General features: G+C 42.1%; 2 protein-coding genes across 2 annotated transcripts; both read right to left on the reverse strand.

Moving 5' to 3' along the window:
• Window positions 1-11,148: 11,148 nt before the first annotated feature.
• Window positions 11,149-18,740, reverse strand: LOC124489015 (protocadherin alpha-C2-like). The gene is made up of 2 exons (XM_047051618.1): window positions 16,328-18,740; window positions 11,149-13,111 (listed from the first exon to the last, which is right to left on the reverse strand). The coding sequence occupies exons 1-2, from the start codon at window positions 18,734-18,736 to the stop codon at window positions 13,079-13,081; spliced, it is 2,442 nt and encodes an 813-aa protein (XP_046907574.1). The 5' UTR covers window positions 18,737-18,740; the 3' UTR covers window positions 11,149-13,078.
• A 449-nt stretch (window positions 18,741-19,189) lies between these two features.
• LOC124489016 (protocadherin alpha-C2-like) lies at window positions 19,190-21,907 on the reverse strand. The gene has a single exon (XM_047051621.1). The coding sequence runs from the start codon at window positions 21,610-21,612 to the stop codon at window positions 19,195-19,197; it is 2,418 nt and encodes an 805-aa protein (XP_046907577.1). The 5' UTR covers window positions 21,613-21,907; the 3' UTR covers window positions 19,190-19,194.
• Window positions 21,908-21,916: the final 9 nt, after the last annotated feature.

Consider the following 21,916-nt stretch of genomic DNA (forward strand, 5'->3'; position numbering starts at 1 on the left):
AATTCTTAACCAGCTCTTACCTCTCCGGACGCACGCCTCCTGTGATCGGGGACCACCAGAGTATTCCCATTGCTGCCCGGGACGATAGTAGAACCTATACTCATTCTGGGTCCAACTAACATGTACCGTTTGTCTCCAGATCTGTACTGGATGCTGTGGCAAAGTGTCCCGTCATAGTTTGCATCTTGTAAATACTTGGAGGAATAATCTGGTGTTTTAGAACACTGCATTACAATCAACACGATGATGCTGACCAGGAAAAGAGTGGACACTGATCCCAAAGTGATGATCAAATAGAATGTAACATTGTTCTCGTCATCTTCTTTGACTGAGCTTTTAACATCAGAAGCAGCAAAAGCCTCTTTGGGCTCCACTGCGTTGATGATTACAGTAGCTGTTGCTGAGAGTGAAACGTTCCCATTGTCTTTGACCAGTATGACCAGTTTATGTTCAGCTCCGTCTGTCTCTGTGAAGGACCGAAGTGTCCTTATTTGTCCTGTGTAGCGGTCCAGAGAAAAGAGACTGTGGTCACTAACTTCATGCAGCGAAAATAACAACCAGCCGTTATATCCTATATCTGCGTCATAGGCTCTCACTTTAGTCACCAAATGTCCTGCGTCCACATTGCGGGGAATCTCCTCTACGCCTTCAGCAGAACCGTTAGCGCTGACTGGATACAAGATCACTGGAGCATTGTCGTTCTGATCCAAAATAAACACTTTCACTGTGACGTTGCTGCTTAGTGACGGAGTTCCAGAGTCTGTTGCTACAACTTGGAATTGGAATGTTTTGATAGTTTCAAAGTCAAAGCTTTTAAGCGCGGAAATGTGTCCATCATCAGAATTTACATTCAGGAAAGATGCCATATCATTCGGCTTGCTCTCTCCTCTAACTATGTGATAGGACATTGCTGCGTTTTCGTTCGTGTCTTTATCAGAAGCGCTTACAGAGAATATTGATGCACCAGGAGCGTTGTTTTCCAACATATAAAGTTCAAGAGGATTTTGTGAAAATTCTGGTCTGTTATCGTTCACATCTGATATCTGGACGCTCAGAGTTTTGAACGAGGACAGAGGAGGCTGACCACAGTCAATGGCTGTTATCGTTATGTCATAGTAAGACACGAGCTCCCTATCCAGTTTATGTTTAGTCACTAAAGAGAAAATATTATCCTGGTATGTTGGCTTTAACTCGAAGGGCACGTCGCCGGACAGAGTACAGACAACTTTGCCATTGATCCCCGAGTCTTTATCTGACACACTGATGAGTGAGACAACCGTCCCAGGTTTGGAATCCTCAGACAACATGTTTGAGAGAGATGTTACCTCAATTTCTGGTTCATTGTCATTTAAGTCTAGAATCTTGATTAGGATTCTACAGTCTGTACTCATCGGGGGCTGTCCCTTATCTGTTGCATGGACGTCTAGATTGTACACATCAACCTCCTCGAAATTGACTTGCCCTTTCATTCGAATTATGCCTGTAACTTTATCCAAGTTAAACACATCGTTTACCTTATGATCAAGTTCACTACCGAAAGAATATTCAACTTCTCCGTTTACACCCTCGTCTAAATCAGTAGCTTTAACTTTTACTATAACAGTTCCTACCTCCACATTTTCAGGTAATGTTACCGAGTACATCTCCTGGTTAAATAGAGGAGGGTTGTCATTTGAATCAAGAACAGTGATTGTTATATTTAAAGTTCCCGATTTAGCTGGACTCCCCCCATCAACAACTGTTAAAATGAAACAGTGTTCAGATTGTTTCTCTCTATCCAAGGGTTTTTGCAAAACCAGAAAAGGAATTTGAGCATTTCCAATGTCTCTTATTTGCATGTCGAAATGTTCGTTTTGGTTAATTGTATAACTTTTAACAGTATTAATACCAACATCGGGATCCAGCGCGGCTGGTAACTGAAAACGCTTCCCTTGTGGAGTAGATTCGTATATATCAATTGTTTTCTCTTTTTCCACAAATCTGGGTGAATTATCGTTGACATCTGAAATTTCAACTCCAACATAGTGTATCTCTAAAGGATTCTCTAATACCATTTTTAAATTTACCAAGCACGCTTCATGACCATCACAGAGAACCTCCCTGTCAATATTTTCATGGACATACAAAACGCCATTGTTCTGGTTTACGTTGAAAAGATCGTCATTCAATCCAGACACGATACGAAATTGTCTATCTGTCAAGGTAGTGATTTCCAGACCCAAATCCTTGGCAACATTTCCCACAACAGAACCAACTTTTACCTCCTCAGGAATAGAATATCTTATCTGAGCCGAAACCTGCTCTCCGAAGCACATCAGCAAAAAGAAACGTAGAGCGACACACCAGTACTCCCGTCTGCGCTTTTGTCCTCCGTCTCCCATCTTTACGATCTTAATCCAACAATGCTTGAAATGTAAATGTATATTTTCCAATGGGTACGTCCTCCCATACTATGATCGACTGGGGAAATTGATTGTAGTTCAACCATCTATGCGTTAGATAGAAAATGCATCCCAATGTGAAACGACCGTTTCTAAAGCGGACCCTGTCTGTGTGAGACAAAATCTCTTTTCTAGGGGCAGGGCTAATGATGTACACTATCGTACACAAACCAGCAACCTAACACTGACACCATGTGGTAAAGAGCACATAACACGTTGAAAGCAACACGGATGCTATTACACATGCATAGCAAATACTTTAACGAACTACAAGTGAAAGTAAAACAACTGAACTCGTAGACGTTATAATGCTACATCTTTTCGGAATAAATAATGGGGACCGACATATTACACCCTTGTGACCAAGGAAAAATAGGCAGACATTGAAGTGATCATTCATTTCAGCACCATGCAATGGACAGCTCCTGTGCAAAAATACGCTTCCTGGAAGTCCGAAGAAAGCAAGAAATTACGTTTATGTATTCAACAGCTACTCAATACAAAGATTTTACTTTAACAAAATATCATTCCGGAGTGGCAAGTCCCGTCAAGGGATACACAAAAAATGATATTTTCAAGTATGCAATTCAGCTCTTACCTCTCCAGACGCACGCCTCCTGTGATCGGGGACCACCAGAGTATTCCCATTGCTGCCCGGGACTATAGTAGAACCTATACTCATTCTGGGTCCAACTAACATGTACCGTTTGTCTCCAGATCTGTACTGGATGCTGTGGCAAAGTGTCCCGTCATAGTTTGCATCTTGTAAATACTTGGAGGAATAATCTGGTGTTTTAGAACACTGCATTACAATCAGCACGATGATGCTGACCAGGAAAAGAGTGGACACTGACCCCAAAGTTATGATCAAATAAAATGTAACATTGGTCTCATCTTCCTCTTTGAGTGAACTTTTAACATCAGAAGCTGCAAAAGCCTCTTTGGGCTCCACAGTGTTGATGATCACAGTAGCTGTTGCTGAGAGTGAAACGTTCCCATTGTCTTTGACCACTATGACCAGTTTATGTTTGTTCTCGTCTGTCTCTGTGAAGGACCGAAGTGTCCTTATCTGTCCTGTGTAGCGGTCCAGAGAAAAGAGACTGTGGTCACTAACTTCCTGCAGTGAAAACAACAACCAGCCGTTATATCCTACATCTGCGTCATAGGCTCTCACTTTAGTCACAAAATGACCTGCGTTCACATTGCGGGGAATCTCCTCCATGCCTTCAGCAGAACCGTTAGCGCTGACTGGATACAAGATCACTGGAGCGTTGTCGTTCCGATCCAGAAGGAACACATTCACTGTGACGTTGCTGCTTAGTGACGGAGTGCCAGAGTCAGTTGCTACAACTTGGAATTTGAACGTTTTCAAAGATTCAAAGTCAAAGCTTTTAAGCGCGGAAATGTGTCCATTGTCAGAATTGATGTTCAGGAAAGATGCCATATCATTCATTTTCCCTTCGCTTCTAATAATGTGATAGGAGATAGCAGCATTTTCATTCATGTCTTTATCAGAAGCGCTTACAGAGAATATTGACGCACCAGGAGCGTTGTTTTCCAACATATAAAGTTCAAGAGGATTTTTAGAAAATTCTGGTCTATTATCGTTCACATCTGATATTTGTACGCTCAGAGTTTTGAACGAGGACAGAGGAGGCTGACCACAGTCAATGGCTGTTATTGTGATGTCATAATACGACACAAGCTCTCTATCCAATTTGTGCTTAGTCACTAAAGAAAACATATTATCCTGGTATGATGGCTTCAATTCGAAGGGCACGTCGCTGGACAGAGTACAGACAATTTTGCCATTAATCCCCGAGTCTTTATCTGACACACTGATGAGCGAGACCACTGTTCCAGGTTTCAAATCTTCAGACACCATATTAGAGAGAGATGTCACCTCTATTTCTGGTTCATTGTCATTCAAATCTACAATCTTGATGTTAATTCTGGAATTCATACTCATTGGAGGCTGTCCCTTGTCTGTGGCATGGACGTCCAATTTGTACACATTGACATCTTCAAAGTTAACGTGTCCTTTAATTCGAATTTCTCCTGAAGCTTTATCCAAGCTAAATATATCGTATAACTTTGGTTCAAGTTCACTGCCAAACGAATATTCAACTTCACCGTTTACACCCTCGTCCAAATCAGTAGCTTTAACTTTTACTACAACAGTTCCAACCTCCACATTTTCAAGTAGTGTTACGGAGTACAACTCTTGAGTAAATACTGGGTGATTGTCATTTGAATCAAGAACAGTAATAGTAACGTTTAAATTCCCTGACTTTGATGGATTCCCCCCATCGATTGCCGTTAATAACAGGCTATGCTCAGATTGTTTTTCTCGGTCCAAGGGTTTCTGCAAAACTAAGAACGGAATTTTATCATCTCCTATTTCTCTTATTTGCAGGTCAAAATGTTCATTTTGGTTTAATTTATAGACTCTAACTGTATTGATACCAACATCTGGATCTCGAGCGGCTGGCAACTGGAAACGCCTCCCTGGAGGAGTAGATTCAGAAATGTCTAATAGTTTATCCTTTTCTGTAAAACTGGGCATATTATCGTTTACATCTGTAATTTCAACTCCAACATAGTGCACCTCTAAAGGATTCTCTAATACCATTTTCAAATTGATTAAGCATGCTCCATTAGTATCACAGAGAGCCTCCCTGTCTATTGCCATATGGACATACAAGACGCCATTGTTCTGGTTTACCTTGAAAAGATCATCATTCAATCCAGACACGATACGAAATTGTCTATCTTTCAAGGTAGTGATGTCCAGACCTAAATCCTTGGCAACATTTCCCACAACGGAACCAACTTTAACTTCCTCAGGAATAGAGTATCTTATCTGAGCCGAAACCTGCTCTCCGAAGCACAGCAGCAAGATGAAACGTAGAGCGACACAGCAGTACTCCCGTCTGCGCTTTTGTCCTCCGTCTCCCATCTTTACGATCTTAATCCAACAATGCTTGAAATGTAAAGGTATATTTTCTGTGGGCACGTCCTCCCATGCTATGTGCTAATGCGTCAACTGATTGTCTTTAACCGTTTTAAGGTTGGATCCAGTATTCCGCCCAATACACTACGACCGTATTTTATGTGGACCCTGTCTGTGTGAAATAAAATAAATCTTCTTGGGGCAGGGCTTAAATGCACACTACAAGAACCATCAACATAACACTGACACCATGTGGTTAGGAGCACATAACACGTTAAAAAGCAACATGGTAGCTGTTACACATGTAAGGCAAGTACAAACAAGCGACAGTAAAATAAAATGAGCCCTGAGTTCGTTAGATAGAATGCTGAATATATCTTCTCGGAATAAAAAATGGGGACCGAAATATTATACCATTTTGACCAGGCAGAAACAGCCACACATGGAGGTAATCATTCATTTCAGCAAGATGGAGTAGATAGCTCCTGTGCAAAATACCCTCCCTTGACGTCCAGAATAAAGCGTACAATTGAATAGATCTATTCAGTTCGATAGATTAATTGGTGAAAAAATGATGGAATGACTAACATGAATCGAGTCATGCGCAAGAATACATACTTTGAAATGTGCAATTCAGCTCTTACCTCTCCAGACGCACGCCTCCTGTGATCGGGGACCACCAGAGTATTCCCATTGCTGCCCGGGACTATAGTAGAACCTATACTCATTCTGGGTCCAACTAACATGTATCTTTTGTCTCCAGATCTGTACTGGATGCTGTGGCAAAGTGTCCCGTCATAGTTCGTGTCTTGTAAATACTTGGATGAATAATCTGGTGTTTTAGAACACTGCATTACAATCAACACGATGATACTGACCAGGAAAAGAGTGGACACCGACCCCAAAGTGATGATCAAATAAAATGTTACACTGTTGTCTTCCTCATCCCTGACTGAGCTTTTAACATCAGAAGCAGCAAAAGCCTCTTTGGGCTCCACTGCGTTGATGATCACAGTAGCTGTTGCTGAGAATGAAACGTTCCCATTGTCTTTGACCAGTATGACCAGTTTATGTTCAGCCTCGTCTGTCTCTGTGAAGGACCGAAGTGTCCTTATCTGTCCTGTGTAGCGGTCCAGGGAAAAGAGACTGTGGTCACTAACTTCCTGCAGTGAAAACAACATCCAGCCGTTATATCCGATGTCTGCGTCATAGGCTCTCACTTTAGTCACCAAATGTCCTGCGTTCACATTACGGGGAATCTCCTCCACAACTTCAGCAGAACCGTTAGTGCTGACTGGATACAAGATCACTGGAGCATTGTCGTTCTGATCCAAAATGAACACTTTCACTGTGACGTTGCTGCTTAGCGACGGATTTCCAGAATCCTTGGCTATAACGTGAAAGTGAAACTTTTTGAGTATCTCGAAATCAAAGCTTTTGAGTGCATATATAGTCCCGTTGCCTTCATGTATACGTAGAAATGAAGTCACGCTTTGTCCTGTGCTCAACCTGTCAAGTGTATAGGATACCGCTGCATTCTCGCCTTCATCAACATCTGATGCACTTACAGAGAATATTGCCCTTCCAGGTTTGTTGTTTTCAACAACATAAAAAGTATAAGGGCTCTGCGTAAATATTGGACTGTTATCATTAACATCTACTATCTCCACCTGAATCATTGTATTCGAGGACAGTGGAGGGGCTCCTAAATCTTTAGCCGTAATTGTTATGTCATAAAAAGGTTTAGATTCTTTATCTAGGTGGTTCTTGGTGACTAATGAATAGGAATGCCCATCTGGGGACTGTTTCAGTTCAAATGGTAGGTTTTCCGGCAATGTACAGACCACTTGTCCATTCACACCCGAGTCTAGGTCGGTCACTCCCATCAACGCCACCACGGTGCCGATAGGTGCGTCCTCTGGGATTCGGCTTGAAAACGATGTAACGTCAATCTCGGGCCTGTTGTCGTTCACGTCTTCCACTCTAACAAGTACGTTGCAGAGCGTGGAGAGAGAAACTGCTCCCTTGTCAGCAACTAGCACCTTCAGCTCGTAAACCTGTTTTTCCTCAAAGTCTAATCCACCTTTTATCTTTAATTCTCCTGTTTTGCTCTCTAAATCAAAAGGCTCAGCAGCTCTGAATTTGCTGCGTAAAGTGTACTCGACTTCGCCATTTTCACCTTTATCAGAATCAGACGCATTTATCTTCAACAAAAATGTTCCCATTGACGCATTTTCTTTTATGTTTATGATGTATTTTTGCTTGTCACATACAGGAGCGTTATCATTTACGTCAGACACAACAACTGTTATATTAAGAAACCCAGATTTTGGTGGTTTTCCTCCGTCTAAAGCAGTTAACTGTAAACTGTGCTCAGCAACGAGTTCCCTATCCAACGGTCTTTGTAAAATTATGAAAGGAATTTTTCCATCCTCCCCAAAATCCTCTGTTTCCAATCGAAAAAAATTGTTGTGACTTAGTTTATAAGAATGCAAAGCATTTAAACCAACGTCTGCGTCGTGTGCTCCCTCCACTTGGAATCGAGCTCCAGCCAATGAGGACTCCAAAATTTCCAATCTATAGATTTCTTCAGCAAATCTAGGGGAGTTATCGTTTACGTCTATTATTTCCACTGTCACTTGATGCATTTCCAGAGGATTCTCTATCACAATTTTTAGGTTTATTAAGCAAGGGGTATTTTTGTCACAAAGTTCTTCTCTATCTACTCGATGATTCAGTAACAAAGCCCCATCTCTTTGGTTTACCTGAAACAGCTCTTGCTTTGTTCCCGAAACGATACGAAGGTTCCGATCCAGTAGTCTTGCTGTTTCAAATCCTAGGTCTTTTGCAATATTTCCAACTGTTGTGCCCATCTTTAATTCTTCCTGTATTGAGTATCGAATCTGAGCCGATGTTCCTTCCAACAAAATGATTAACAAAGCTAAAAAGAAAAATATCCGATCGCCAGGCCTCCGTCTCTTGCGATTTATTATAGCCATTACATATGCAGTATATGACAATCAAACATTAAACCAACAGTGGAGGCCCAGACTAAGTAACGTAAATAACCACAGTTTAAAAAAACGAATAATTAATTTCATGAAAATCCATTGATATAGGCCTGATGGAATAGTGTGCAGCAGTCTTTCTCCATGATCATCGAGACACTGAACATTTTATCAAGTCCCTCCACAAATGGTACTGGAAGTCTACGAACAAAAAGCGCCACCTTGTGTCAGTCTGGGAAGCTGGAAAATTGTGGCGAAAGATAAAGGATACCAGTCCTGCCCTTTAAGTAAACATAATTTAATCAGCGTCAGTAAGGGCCCAAACAAATTATCGTATTCATTACAGGAAAGAGGAACATACCACCACTCAAAATATAGGCTACGTTCTGAAACCATTTCGATTGATTAGTCATCTATATAGGCACTACTGTCATCCAAATAATAGGCATATGTGCGGGATATAACGTTTGAGGAAAATATGCATGATGATTAGTGAATGCTTTTTAAAATAATCGTTCATTTCCCCGTAATTTTCTCTCTTTTGGTCATCTCTTACTCTGTATATAGATTTGAGCACATCCCCAGGGCGTCTGCCTGTTTGCCTATATGGGTGAACAGCGACATGCTATGGCTGCGTGAGGAAGGCGCGCCCGGTATCCTTATAATACGCCCATGCGTCGTAATCAAGGAACCTGCATCTTTGCCAGAAACATTTCTCTCTCTATCTCTCTCTCTCTATCTCTCTGTCTCTCTCTCTCTCTCTCTCCCTCGCTCTCACACACTCTCTCTGCCTCTCTCTATCCCCTCCCTCCCCTCCCTCATTCTGACGCCTTCCTTTGCCCCGTCCATCTCTAGCATTAAACCTCGCAAAATTTTGAGACACACACTCTTCATCAACGATACAGTGCGAAACTGTTAGACATTATTGTTCCATGACGCTGATGGAATTGTGAAATCTCAGCAATGTAACGTTTACTTCATCGCGAGCTGGGGGCTTGTCAGAATATCACATTACAGGCTGCTTCACAGCACACCCCCAGCCCCTGCGAGCAGGCAGCACGTTGCCCTGGCAACGGAGCTCCGCGAGGCAGGAGCGCAGAGAGAGAGAGTGAAGGGAGGAGGAGGCAGACATGGCTGCTGTAGACAGAGAACGTGTTCGTTTTTTAATTATATTTCCTGTGTGACATAGCTGGGATGTATCACAAGGGATAAGGAAACATGTAGCCTTATTTTTCCTCCAGCTTTGTTTGCAAGGATACAGTAGATAATTAAATTGTGATTTTACTGTATAGCTCATACATATACACACACATGCACACAACATAAACCCAAAATAAAACCATCACAAAACTCTACACTGCCCTTCCCCAGTTCCCTATAACCTCTGTTAATAGATTCCCAGTTTGACACATACATTCCTCCCCCATCAAATGTTACACCCTCCAGGCCCACTTCCGAACACCAGGGGGCAGAATACCATGTGCCTGCTATGATATGGATGAAGACTCAGTAACAGTGGGAGAGGAGCACTGACCAGTGTTCTGTGGCCCTTGGACCACCAAGAGAGTAATTATTTGCTGGCCAGCAGAATGATGATAACCATACACAGTCCATATGGTGCATGTTGCTTGTGTTTTGTATTTGCAACTGCTAGTAATACAGGTTGTGCTTTGAGCTGAACTGTGTGTCCGTCTGTCAGCAGCTGCAGGTTGAATGTCACTAAGCTGTTAGTAGCACCAGTATTATTTGTTTTTTTTCACCACATATTTAGAACAGCAACTTCAATAAAGAAACACTGACAGCTTGCACATACATGTCTCAATCACTGTAGCTTCCCCCAAGGTGAGGTCCAGATGTGGTCCATTAATTAAGGCTGAAACAGGGATTATGAGTTTATATCAGGTTTCTCACTGTGATGTCTGGCTAGCCTAGCGTGCAATGCTAATAAGGGTTTCAAAGGTCAAAGGCGGGCTAAATAAGCATATGGTTACTTATTATCCTGTCTGCTGCTGTATTACTGTGCTGATGGTGGTGAAGACTGCACACACGAAAGCAAATAAAAGAGATTCAGTGATCTCTCTACGACTTAAAGACACTTAAAAGAAACAATGTGTATCTCTGTCAAAGAAAAAAGGGAAATGATGAGACAAAAATAAATGCCACAGTTCTGGTCCTCCCATAGGCAGTTTTTTTTTACATTCATAGTTGGGTGTTTCATAAGCACAGCGTAGCTGACCTACATAGGGCTAGGCCTTCTCAGTCAGCACCTAGCAGGGGCTTCAGGCTATGAGGTAGGTTTGTTTTTCTTTTGTGCCTGTATGTTAGCATGCATTTAAGCACAATAGAGCCTTACCTATGTGCTAAAATACACGCAGGCATTCTTGCCTCACTGCATGAGTAGTAGCTGAGGGAGAGATAGGGAGTTCTGTATAAAATGGGCATGTTTTATCATCATCCAGATGCCAGCAGCATCAACAGGCCTCTGACAACTTTGGAGTTTTAAATGGGGTGAAGTACCCCCTGAAAAATGAACAATCCTTTTTAACATCCAACCCTTCCAATGCATACTGTTTGACCGCTCCTCCTCATGTCAAACTTATTCAAACAGTTCAGATTTGGTATCATTTCTGTAAAACATCATTTCTGTGCTTTGTTGCCCCAGTAAACAACCTAAGTTAGCCAAACTAAAATATTAGAAACCCTTTCTATTTATCTAGCAAATCAGAGATCAGACACATTAGTCGTCATAAATGTAATGGTAGGTATGAACACATAACCATGATGACGGAAGCATACGGAACAATACAAAGAAATTATGACTATCTTGCACCATCAATAGATTATCATACACAAAGCACATCACTTGGCTTGAACACGTATTAAAGCGGCAATTGTAGGCCGAATTAGAAATTAAGTTTATCCTGCTCTTTTAGCTGTAGCATTGGCTATTGAACATGATATTGTACATTGTACAAAAGACACAAAGTAAATATAAATCAAAGCAATACAACTTGGACAAGTTGTATTTCATTGCACAATTCAAGCAGTTTTGCTCGTTCACTGGTTACGAAAGCATTGGCATAATTTACATTTTGGCTGTTACAAAAAAGAACACTTGGTCAATCACTGAAATAATGCACCCTCAATGACTCTCAATAACAAAAGAAAACTTAAGGCTGTGAAACATTGTACTTAAATTAAGTATCTTCAGAGAATACAAAAGCTGATATCCAGAGGCAGACTTTTCTTGACATGAATGGCAAATCTCACTTTCAGATATGGGTGCAGAGTTTTCTATATACATACTCAGTTAAGAGAGACCATAACCCACTATGCGTTTCATCTTAATCTCTTGTGCCAATGTGTTTAGAGTACTGCTATTAATAATAATACATTATATTTGTTGATAGTTTTAGTAAATAGAAAAGGTTTTCAATAACTATTTCATTCATTTCATTTGCATCCACTGTGAGCCTGGATTTGAGAATGTTATCTCAGGTTCATCCAAACCACCTAGTGTGAACCAGGGTCAAACAGTTGGGAACTTACAAATGAGGCCCCACTAACAATCAAATGTTCTAAGAGTTCTGCCTGCAACAGTGAATGACGTGTCAGAGAGATATCATCCTTTAACAGGTGTATCCTTTAACCCTTGAATCAGCAGCACTGGGAGTTCAAATAGAGCCACATGTCACTTCTTTCTTGAAATCCTCCTGGTGAAGTCCATCCCTCCTCCAGACCCATAGTCTTTATGGTTCTTCTCAGTTAGCCGTTGTGAGAGCGACACAGTGTGCTCCTTATGTAGAAAGTCCATAATAAAACAGTGATGGGGAGTGAGGCTGAGTATATATTGTGGGTCACTCAAACCATCTCACAACTAAAACGGACACAGCACTTATTGTACATTATTATCTTCATGCAGATAAACTAAATGGCAAATATATACTGATGAAGAAGGCCTCACACTTACTTGGCTGGTAAACAGATTGGTGACAGCTACTATAATCAATCCATTTCACACATTGTACAAGTTATTTTGGACAGCGTATGAAAACGTACTAAAAGACTACTACCATACACAACATTGATTCCCATCTACTCGAGATGTTGTTTTCATACTTTAGTTGTATGCTTTTTTGTTTTACTATACATTTTCACACAAATGCATTGAAGAGGCCAGAACATTTTTTATAAAATGAACATCAAGGATTCCGTCTTTAAAGGCATTTCCACATTCCAATGTCCATCTCCTTCAGTTCATGGTGGGACTCCTTTCTTTGAATGTCCAAGGAACATCTCTTGCTGAACAGTCAGTGTGTCTCTATGGTCTTTTCCCTTTAAAGCCGTCCATGAAGAGCTCAGTGAGATTGGGCCAGAGCCATGCAGATGCATGCGTGTTGAATGACCAAAAAGGTGGTATGCTGGCTGATTGGCTTTAGCGGGTGTGCTTATACAAGATTGGTTCGGGGGAGGGGAGGGGGGGGGTACAGGAGGGGCAGGGAGTCACCATAGCTTCTTTTTGGTCCTTTGGGGGTCGGTGACTTGAATCCTTATAAAGACTATACTGTCAGAAAATATGTTCCAGTGAGGGATGGGGGGGGGGAGTAGATCTCCTTTCTTCATCACACGGGGGTATCCTGCTGGGGTCAGTCAGCTAGACCAGTTGGGTGGGGGCCTTATGAGGAACTGCTACTGGTAGTGGTGGATGCCTACAAATGAGAAAAGAGAATTAGACAAAGAATTGTTTCCAGCCTTGTGAATGGCCAGACTGTCATGTCTCATGCATCCAGTCTGTCACTGGGATTCAGGCAGAGTGAGGGTGGGGGCAGACCCTAGGAAATATGACATGTAGTGGTGAGACTATCAATGAACACACCATGCTCCAAGATTACGTGAGGGGAGGGGGTGGTGGTTGCTAAGTAACTGGGTGATCCGTTTCCCTTTGCATCCCCCCGGCACAAAGAATTAGGTCCCAAATTGCGTTGCAGCAGACAGGAATTCACGCTTCCTCTCTATATGAACTTTCTTGCAGTAAATTTAAAACACTCATTAATCACACCAGAAATAAAGAACAATTCAATCCAACAAGCATATCAAATATACAATATGTGTGACTACTCTAAATAAATTAGTGATGGAACTACAAGGGATGAACACAGATTAATATCACATGCACCAGACTGTATGAGAGTATACTGACTGTAAGCTAAAGACATAGAGGGCTAAATGTGTTTCTGTAGCAGAAAAGTATGAGCATATGTGTGTTCTTTCTGTTGCAGGACAACGCATCAGTGATGTCAGTGAAAGCCTGGGGCAGAAGGGCTCTTGTCAGGTACCTCAGTCAAGGGGAGCAGACACTCAGTGATGGGTGAATAGAAAGAGGACCAGTTACACCAGCTCAGAATGAGTCTTTTCCTAGACTAAAAGCTTATCAAAATATGCTCTATTGTGTGGAGGGGGTTACCATCGTGTATGAGACAAAAGCATGGGATGGGGGGCATACCTCAATCCATCTCCATAATTCTTATTTACACAGAGCCTCTGCCAAATATATATGAATATTGTTGTTAGCAACTCATCACATCATAGCTATATTATTGGCAGAGGATATTGATGCGGTGGCAATGTTAGACCAAGTTTAGCCCATGTACGAAGAAGAGGTCTGAGGCCTCGGGGTGAGGGGTCACACGCCCACAGCGTTAGGAGCAGGGGTGCTCGATGTCAACAGATAAGGCTTTTGTTCACAACAACCACAGCTCCTCCTCTGAGAAGACCAAAAACACAGGACAGAAAGAAAAACTCTTGACAACAAAACCAAACAACACCAAAAAACTCATTTGTGTAAGGTCATTCAAGAGGGGGTGGGGGTGTGGGTCCGGGTCAGAACGGGGGAGTGAGACTCCTGCATACCTCCAGCTGCAGCATGGACTTCCCTCATTTAGAGTACTTTAGAGCAGGAAGAAAAGAAACAATCATTTTAATGGTCAGGTCATTGTAAGCACATAAGATGAAATCCTGTAATGTATGACTAACCTTATGGTTATCTTATAGTTTGACTCACACACACTACATGTTCATTTGTGAAGGAAAGATAAGTCGTATTGATGTATGTCATAATAATCTTATTCTAGGGTTCGGTAATGGTATGATCGACAGTGGCAAGAGAGCATGGCTAGAGAACTCCATCTGCATCTGGAAAAAAAAGCTGGTTAGAAAGGTGACATTCTCAGCAGTTACACAAGCATGTGTGCACACACATAAGCATACAAAAAAAAAACACATGCTGCTGATACCTACCTTTTCAACACATCTCTCAAAGTGTAATGTCTGTAATATTGCATCCAACTGGACCCTATTGATCCAGAATGGCCCAATTACAATTAAACATATATAAACACTGTCATAAACACGGACATACAGTAGAGGCAGTGAAACCAGGCTATAATTTAACAGCTGGACTTGCTACAAAGACCAGTGTCATGCAGAGCAGAAAGGAATGTCAGCCCCCCAAAGCCAGAGCCCCCCCCCCTCTCTCTCTCTCCCTCTCTCTCCCTCTCTCATACTGCAGACCCTGTCCATGCTCCCATTTCCCTTCAAGATGACGTAAGGACAAAGGAGAGAGGGAGAGGAGGGAAAAGGAGGAGGCAGCCTCTGCAGCACTGACAGGGAGGGTGGCTAGCAGCACGCTGGGCTAGGACAGACACAAGGAGGGTGCATGAACAGCTGGAGATTGAAGCGTTTAAATTAAAAGACATCCACAAGGTTGTTCATAGTGTATGGAATTTATTGAAATAGCACATGCTATAACTGAATAAACTGGTCAAGTGGCTACAGTGTAGGAGATATCATCTTATTAAAAAATGGCCTGTATGGGAATCCCAGAGGGTGTCTCTCAGACTCTTTATGGTTGGATCATATACCACACGGAGAAAGAACAATTCCAACTTCACTCAAATCTCCCTTAATGCTTGTTAGCTCCAAAAAGCGATTCTGGCATCGGGCACTCTGCTGAAATATAGGCCACAGAGTGGCAAACACTGCAACAACACGCAACTCAACCTGTCACACTATATTAGGGAAGACTAATAGGAGCAGGTTGTTGCAGCTGTTCACTGAGGTGCTAGGGGGAATACATGTGATTAAAACCACAGGTAAAGGCCTTCTGCCACGAGTAGAGAGCTAAGCCTGGGGTGAGGATTACTGATGGAGCAGAAACACACCTGTTTTTTTTGTTGCATTGAGAATGAAAGGACAGATGTGACAGTGATTTGTAAAAGAAGTTTATTTAATCAAGTTCAATTGTACGGTACATGTCATCCTCTCCAAATATACACTTTGATAAAGTGTGAATGTGGACATGTTGCAACCTGTTTAAATTATCTAAAGCTTGGCCTCTTCCTAAATATTGTCTAGACAAACTTGCCTGTCAAAGTTAAACACTGTTCCTATCTACAACACTGACACTAATCCAGTAAGATCAGTGATTTCTCCATAGGAAGGGTGAAAAAAGGGTAATTATTGGGAGGGGAAAAGTTTTACTTTTAGATTTTGTTGGATTGTTTTCTTTACTTGGAAGTTGTATTATGTGTTGTTTTATGCAACACAAAATGACACAAGCTCAAAAGATGTCATATGAGGTTGTGAAGTATTTAGGACAGCCATGCTAAAAGAAATTTGAATGTGCACAAATGCGGTTTGGCGATTTGAGTAGAACGGTGAGTAACCTTCCTGAGACCAGACAAAGTGTTCAGAACCCAGGGAGATGACATTAAATCACCAGTTTAGGATTTCCTTCATGTGGAAGGCCTTGCACAAAAGTCCACTCTGTAAAAACTCAAGTAATGAGCTTTGGAGTGTTGAAGGAGTAAAACCTCAAACTTCAGTTTTGTAAGGTGCTTAAGTTGGAATACAGCTGTCATGCTTACCTGCAGAGTAGAAGCGGCTGAGTCGCTGGTCTCCGTCAGTCCCGTGCTTCTTGGAATACTGGACACAATGTATCTGGAGCCCTTTGGCACAGGCTGTCTGACTACCAGCTTTCCCTTCCTCGTCTCCGCTAGAAACATGCTGTACCAGTACGCATCATTGGAAACCAGGGTGGAATCCGCGATGGTGGAATTCCCCTCGCTGATCACGCTGTTCCTGCAGGGAGGAGCCGCTTTGCTGGGCTTCGGTTTCTGACACTTCAGGACACAGGTGACCAATATGGTGATCAGTAACAGAAACGACACCGAGCCCAGTCCGATCACCAGGTACAGGTTGAGGTCTGAGAAGATGTCATATTCTAGAGGCACTTCAGTCATGTCAGAGTAGGCTTTAACAGCAGTCTCCACCGTGGAGAGCTTGATGGTGACTGTAGCAGAGAGCGCAGGTTCCCCGTTGTCCTTGGCGATGACAACCAGCCGTTGGTGACGTGGATCTCTGTAACTGAACATTCTCATAGTCCGGATCTCTCCGTTGTATTGATCCAGACTGAATAAGGTGGCATCAGTCACCTGGAGAAACTGGTATGTTATCCGAGAGTTTTGTACCGAGTCAGTGTCTATAGCTATCACCTTGGAAACAAGGGATCCTTTATCGGTGGATCTGGGGATCTTTTCGTCCACCATCGATCCATGTGCGCGCCATGGAGAGACGATGACTGGTGTGTTGTCATTCTGATCCACAATAACGATGTGAACAGTCACGTTACTGCTGAGTGGAGGGACACCAGAGTCTCTGGCCTCAATGTGGAAAAGAAACTCCTTCTCTATTTCATAGTCAAACGTCTTTAGTGCGTAAAGATTACCGTTCTCTGGATTGATGGAGAACAGCATGGACATAGAGGTGTTCACAATCTCTTTTTCAATGATGAAATAAACTAGATATTGGTTTTCATGGAGGTCAGGATCAAACGCAGTGAGGGAACTTAACAAGGCCCCAGGTGCGTTATTCTCAGTAACAGGTATAGTGTAGAACGACTGAGGGAACTGTGGAACGTTATCGTTAACGTCTAGTAGTTCTAAAGTCATAGTTTCATTTTCAGATAACGGAGGGGATCCCCTGTCTGTAACAGTGAATGTGATGTCATATTCTGGCACTTTCTCTCTGTCTAAAGGCTCTGAAACTACCAACTCATAATAGTTATCAGAAGACTCTCTAAACGCAAATGGCAAATCCTTTGAGATATGTATATCAACTACTCCATTTTCACCAGAATCTTTATCACTGACACTAACTACAGCTATCACAGTATCAACTGCTACATTCTCCTTGACTGGACTCTGGAATGATTTAATGGATATTTCAGGATGATTATCATTCATATCTGTGACCATAATATTTAGCTTGCACTGACCTGATAAAGGATTGCTGCCTTGATCAGTTGCAATCACTTCCATGTCATAAATTCTGAAATCTTCGTAATTAATCATTTCTTTTACTATGATTTCCCCTGTTTTAGGATTCAAACCGAAAATGCTTTGCGTCTTTTCTGATGTGTACAAACTAAAAGAATAAGATATTTCCGAGTTGGTGCCCTCATCTGGATCTGTTGCGTTAAATTGAAATACTAGACTTCCTATTGGAGAGTTCTCCATTAAATTAATTTTGTACACATCTTGGTCAAACTGAGGGGCGTTGTCATTGGCATCGAGTACTCGAACAATAATGCTGGCTGTGCCGGAGCGGGTGGGGACTCCACCATCTACAGCGGTGAGTATGAGATTATGAACAGCCTTCTCTTCTCGATCTAAAGCCTTTTTCAGAATCAAATCTGCAAATTTGGACCCGTCCCTACCAGTCTGAACTTCAATATTAAAATGTTCACTTTCACTGAGGTAGTAGGTTTTAACGGAGTTCGAACCAACGTCAGGGTCGATGGCATTATTTAAAGAGAATCTCTCGCCAGCTGGACTGGACTCTGAGATGTCAAGGTGCATTGTGTCCCTTCTGAAAGATGGCGCATTGTCATTGATATCCATGATTTCGAGTTCTATGTTAAACATTCGTATTGGGTTTTCGATTGTAGCATCTACTTTCATGAAACAAGTTGTGGCTGTTTTGGTAGCGCAAATAAATTCTCGATCTATCTTCTCAACAACGTACAATTCTCCCGTTTCTTTATTAACATCCAAGTATTTCTTATTTCCGATAATATCTAAACGCATTTTCCGTCTGCTCAGGGTCTTCACGTCTAGTCCCAGATCAGCAGCTAAATTGGCGACAACCGAGCCTTCCTCCATTTCCTCTGGGATTGAATAGTGTGTTACTGCAGAAGCTAAATCCTGGGCGGCAGAGATAAGAAGAAACACACAGACGTACCTTATCCATGGGTGAACTAACGCATTTGTTTCCATCGCTCGAAAGCTTTGCTCCTTGCGCACTGGTACAGTGAAAAAAAGACAACTATAAAAGCGAAAATAAGCGAGCGTATTAGCCAACCACGAGTTCAGTCAGAGCGGTAAGTAGACTAGGTTGACTGTTTAGGATCTGTCTATATTCCGAACTATTGGCTTTTTATGTGACGAAGTGTCATGGCGACCATGACATCACAAAATGAGTCATTTTACTAGTAAGTAGCGACGCTTGGCGTATTTTATTGGTCTTCTCTCTCAGAATCAAAATTACAGTTTGCAGTAGAGTGAAGTACAATGAGGTCAAAAGTAGCCTAGGCCTAATAGTATAAAACTTTTTGATTGAATAAATATCTTACACTCGCCATACTCTTCTCATCTAGAGGACACTTAACTACGCTATCAAGAACGTCAGGAAATGCACTTTGAAAAATGTGCCTAAATTTAATGTCTAATTCAGTTCAAAAAGATCTTACCTGCAGAGTAGAAGCAGCTGAGTCGCTGGTCTCAGTCAGTCCCGTGCTTCTTGGAATACTGGACACGATGTACCTGGAGCCCTTTGGCACAGGCTGTCTGACTACGAGCTTTCCCTTCCTCGTCTCCGCAAGAAACATGCTATACCAGTACGCATCGTTGGAGACCAGGGTGGAATCCGCGATGGTGGAGTTCCTCTCGCTGATCACGCTGTTCCTGCAGGGAGGAGCCGCTTTGCTGGGCTTTGGTTTCTGACACTTCAGCACGCAGGTGACCAATATGGTGATCAGTAACAGAAACGACACCGAGCCCAGTCCGATCACCAGATACAGGTTGAGGTCAGAGAAGATGTCATATTCTAGAGGCACTTCAGTCATGTCAGAGTAGGCTTTAACAGCAGTCTCCACCGTGGACAGCTTGATGGTGACTGTAGCAGAGAGTGCAGGCTCTCCGTTGTCCTTGGCGATGACAACCAGCCGTTGGTGACGTGGGTCTCTGTAACTGAACATTCTCATAGTCCTGATCTCTCCGTTGTATTGATCCAGACTGAATAAGGTGGCATCAGTCACCTGGAGAAACTGGTATGTTATCCGAGAGTTTTGTACCGAGTCAGTGTCTATAGCTATCACTTTGGAAACTAGGGATCCTTTATCGGTGGATCTGGGGATCTTTTCCTCCACAACGGAGCCGTGTGCGCGCCACGGAGAGACGATGACTGGTGTGTTGTCATTCTGATCCACAATAATAATGTGCACAGTCACGTTACTGCTGAGTGGAGGGACACCGGAGTCTCTGGCCTCAATGTGGAAAATAAACTCATTTTCTATTTCGTAGTCAAACGTCTTTAGTGCGTAAAGATTACCGTTCTCCGGATTGATGGAGAACAGCATGGACATGGAGGTGTTCACAATCTCCTTTTCAATTATGAAATAAACTAGATACTGGTTTTCATGGAGGTCAGGATCAAACGCTGTGAGGGAACTTAACAAGGCACCAGGGGCGTTATTCTCTGTAACGGGTATAGTGTAGAACAACTGAGGGAACTGTGGGACGTTGTCGTTAACGTCCAGTAGTTCTAAAGTCATAGTTTCATTGTCATATAACGGAGGGGAACCCCTGTCCGTAACAGTGAAAGTAATGTCATATTCTGGCACTTTCTCTCTGTCTAAAGGCTCTGAAACTACCAACTCATAAAAGTTATCAGAAGATTTTCTTAACGCAAATGGTAAATTCTTTGGAATATGTAAATCAACTACCCCATTTCCACCTGAATCTTTATCACTGACACTAACCACAGCTATCACTGTATCTATGGCTACATTTTCCTTGATTGGACTCTGGAATGATTTAATGGATATTTCAGGGTGATTATCATTCATATCTGTAACTAAAATGTGTAGTTTACACTGACCTGATAAAGGATTACCCCCTTGATCAGTGGCTATTACATCCATATCATACATTCTGAAATCTTCATAATTAATCAATTCTTTCACCGTTATTTCCCCACTATTTTCGTTTAAACTGAACGTGTTTTGTGTTTTCTCAGATGTATACAAACTGTAAGAATAAAGAATGTCTGAATTGGATCCTTCGTCTAAGTCAGTCGCATTCAATTTAACTACAAGTGCCCCAATAGGAGAGTTTTCCATCACGTTAATGTTATATGTTTCCTTATCAAACTGAGGGGCGTTGTCATTCGTATCTAACACACGAACAAAAATACTGGCTGTACCGGAGCGCGTAGGGACTCCGCCATCTACAGCTGTGAGTATTAAATCATGAATAGCCAGCTCTTCTCTGTCCAAAGCCTTTTTCAAAATCAAATCTGCAAACTTTGACCCATCCCTACCGGTCTGAAGTTCAATATTGAAGTGTTGACTTTCACTAAGATAATATGTCTTTACTGAATTTATACCAACATCGGGATCTACCGCATTGCTGAGAGAGAATCTCTCCCCGGCTGACGTGGACTCAGAAATGTCAAGATGTATTGCTTCTCGTCTAAATTGGGGAGCGTTGTCGTTAATATCCAACATTTCTAATTCTATGTTAAAAATCCTCAAAGGATTTTCAAGTATCACCTCCATTTTTAGATAACATGTTGTTTTAGTTGTGCAAAGATATTCTCGGTCAATCTTTTCGACAATGAAAAGCTCTCCTGTTTCTTTGTTCACGTCTAGATATTTTTTGTTGGCGATAATATCCAGACGCATCTTACGTTTGTTCAGAGTTTTGACATCCAAGCCTAAATCTGCAGCCAAATTGGCGACCACGGAGCCTACTGTCATTTCCTCAGGTATAGAATAGTGCGTTACTGCAGACCCTGTGTCCAACGTGGCAGATAAAATAAGAAAAACCGAGACATACCTTGTCCAAGGCTGCACTTTTAAATACAACTCCATTGTTACGGATGCTCCACGCCTAAAGACGTCGCTACAAGATGTTATTTTATGTTTGGGATGTATATAACTCCTGTCGATATAACATTAATCGATTTGACATTTAAGTGCAAGCGATAACGTAAGAAAAATATTCCTTGAACGGTGGATTCTGTACCGCGGATTTGTCCACTATCTTCTGCCTTCCTCATTATGATGCACTCATGATGACGACAACCTCACAACCCGGTACGATTTATTAGCCGACAGCGACGCAGTGTGCATTGCCTTGCACCCTTCGTTTCGATGATAACTTTTACTATTTCAC

This window comes from Hypomesus transpacificus, unplaced genomic scaffold, assembly GCF_021917145.1.
Source record: "Hypomesus transpacificus isolate Combined female unplaced genomic scaffold, fHypTra1 scaffold_160, whole genome shotgun sequence".
NCBI classification, from domain to species: domain Eukaryota; kingdom Metazoa; phylum Chordata; class Actinopteri; order Osmeriformes; family Osmeridae; genus Hypomesus; species Hypomesus transpacificus.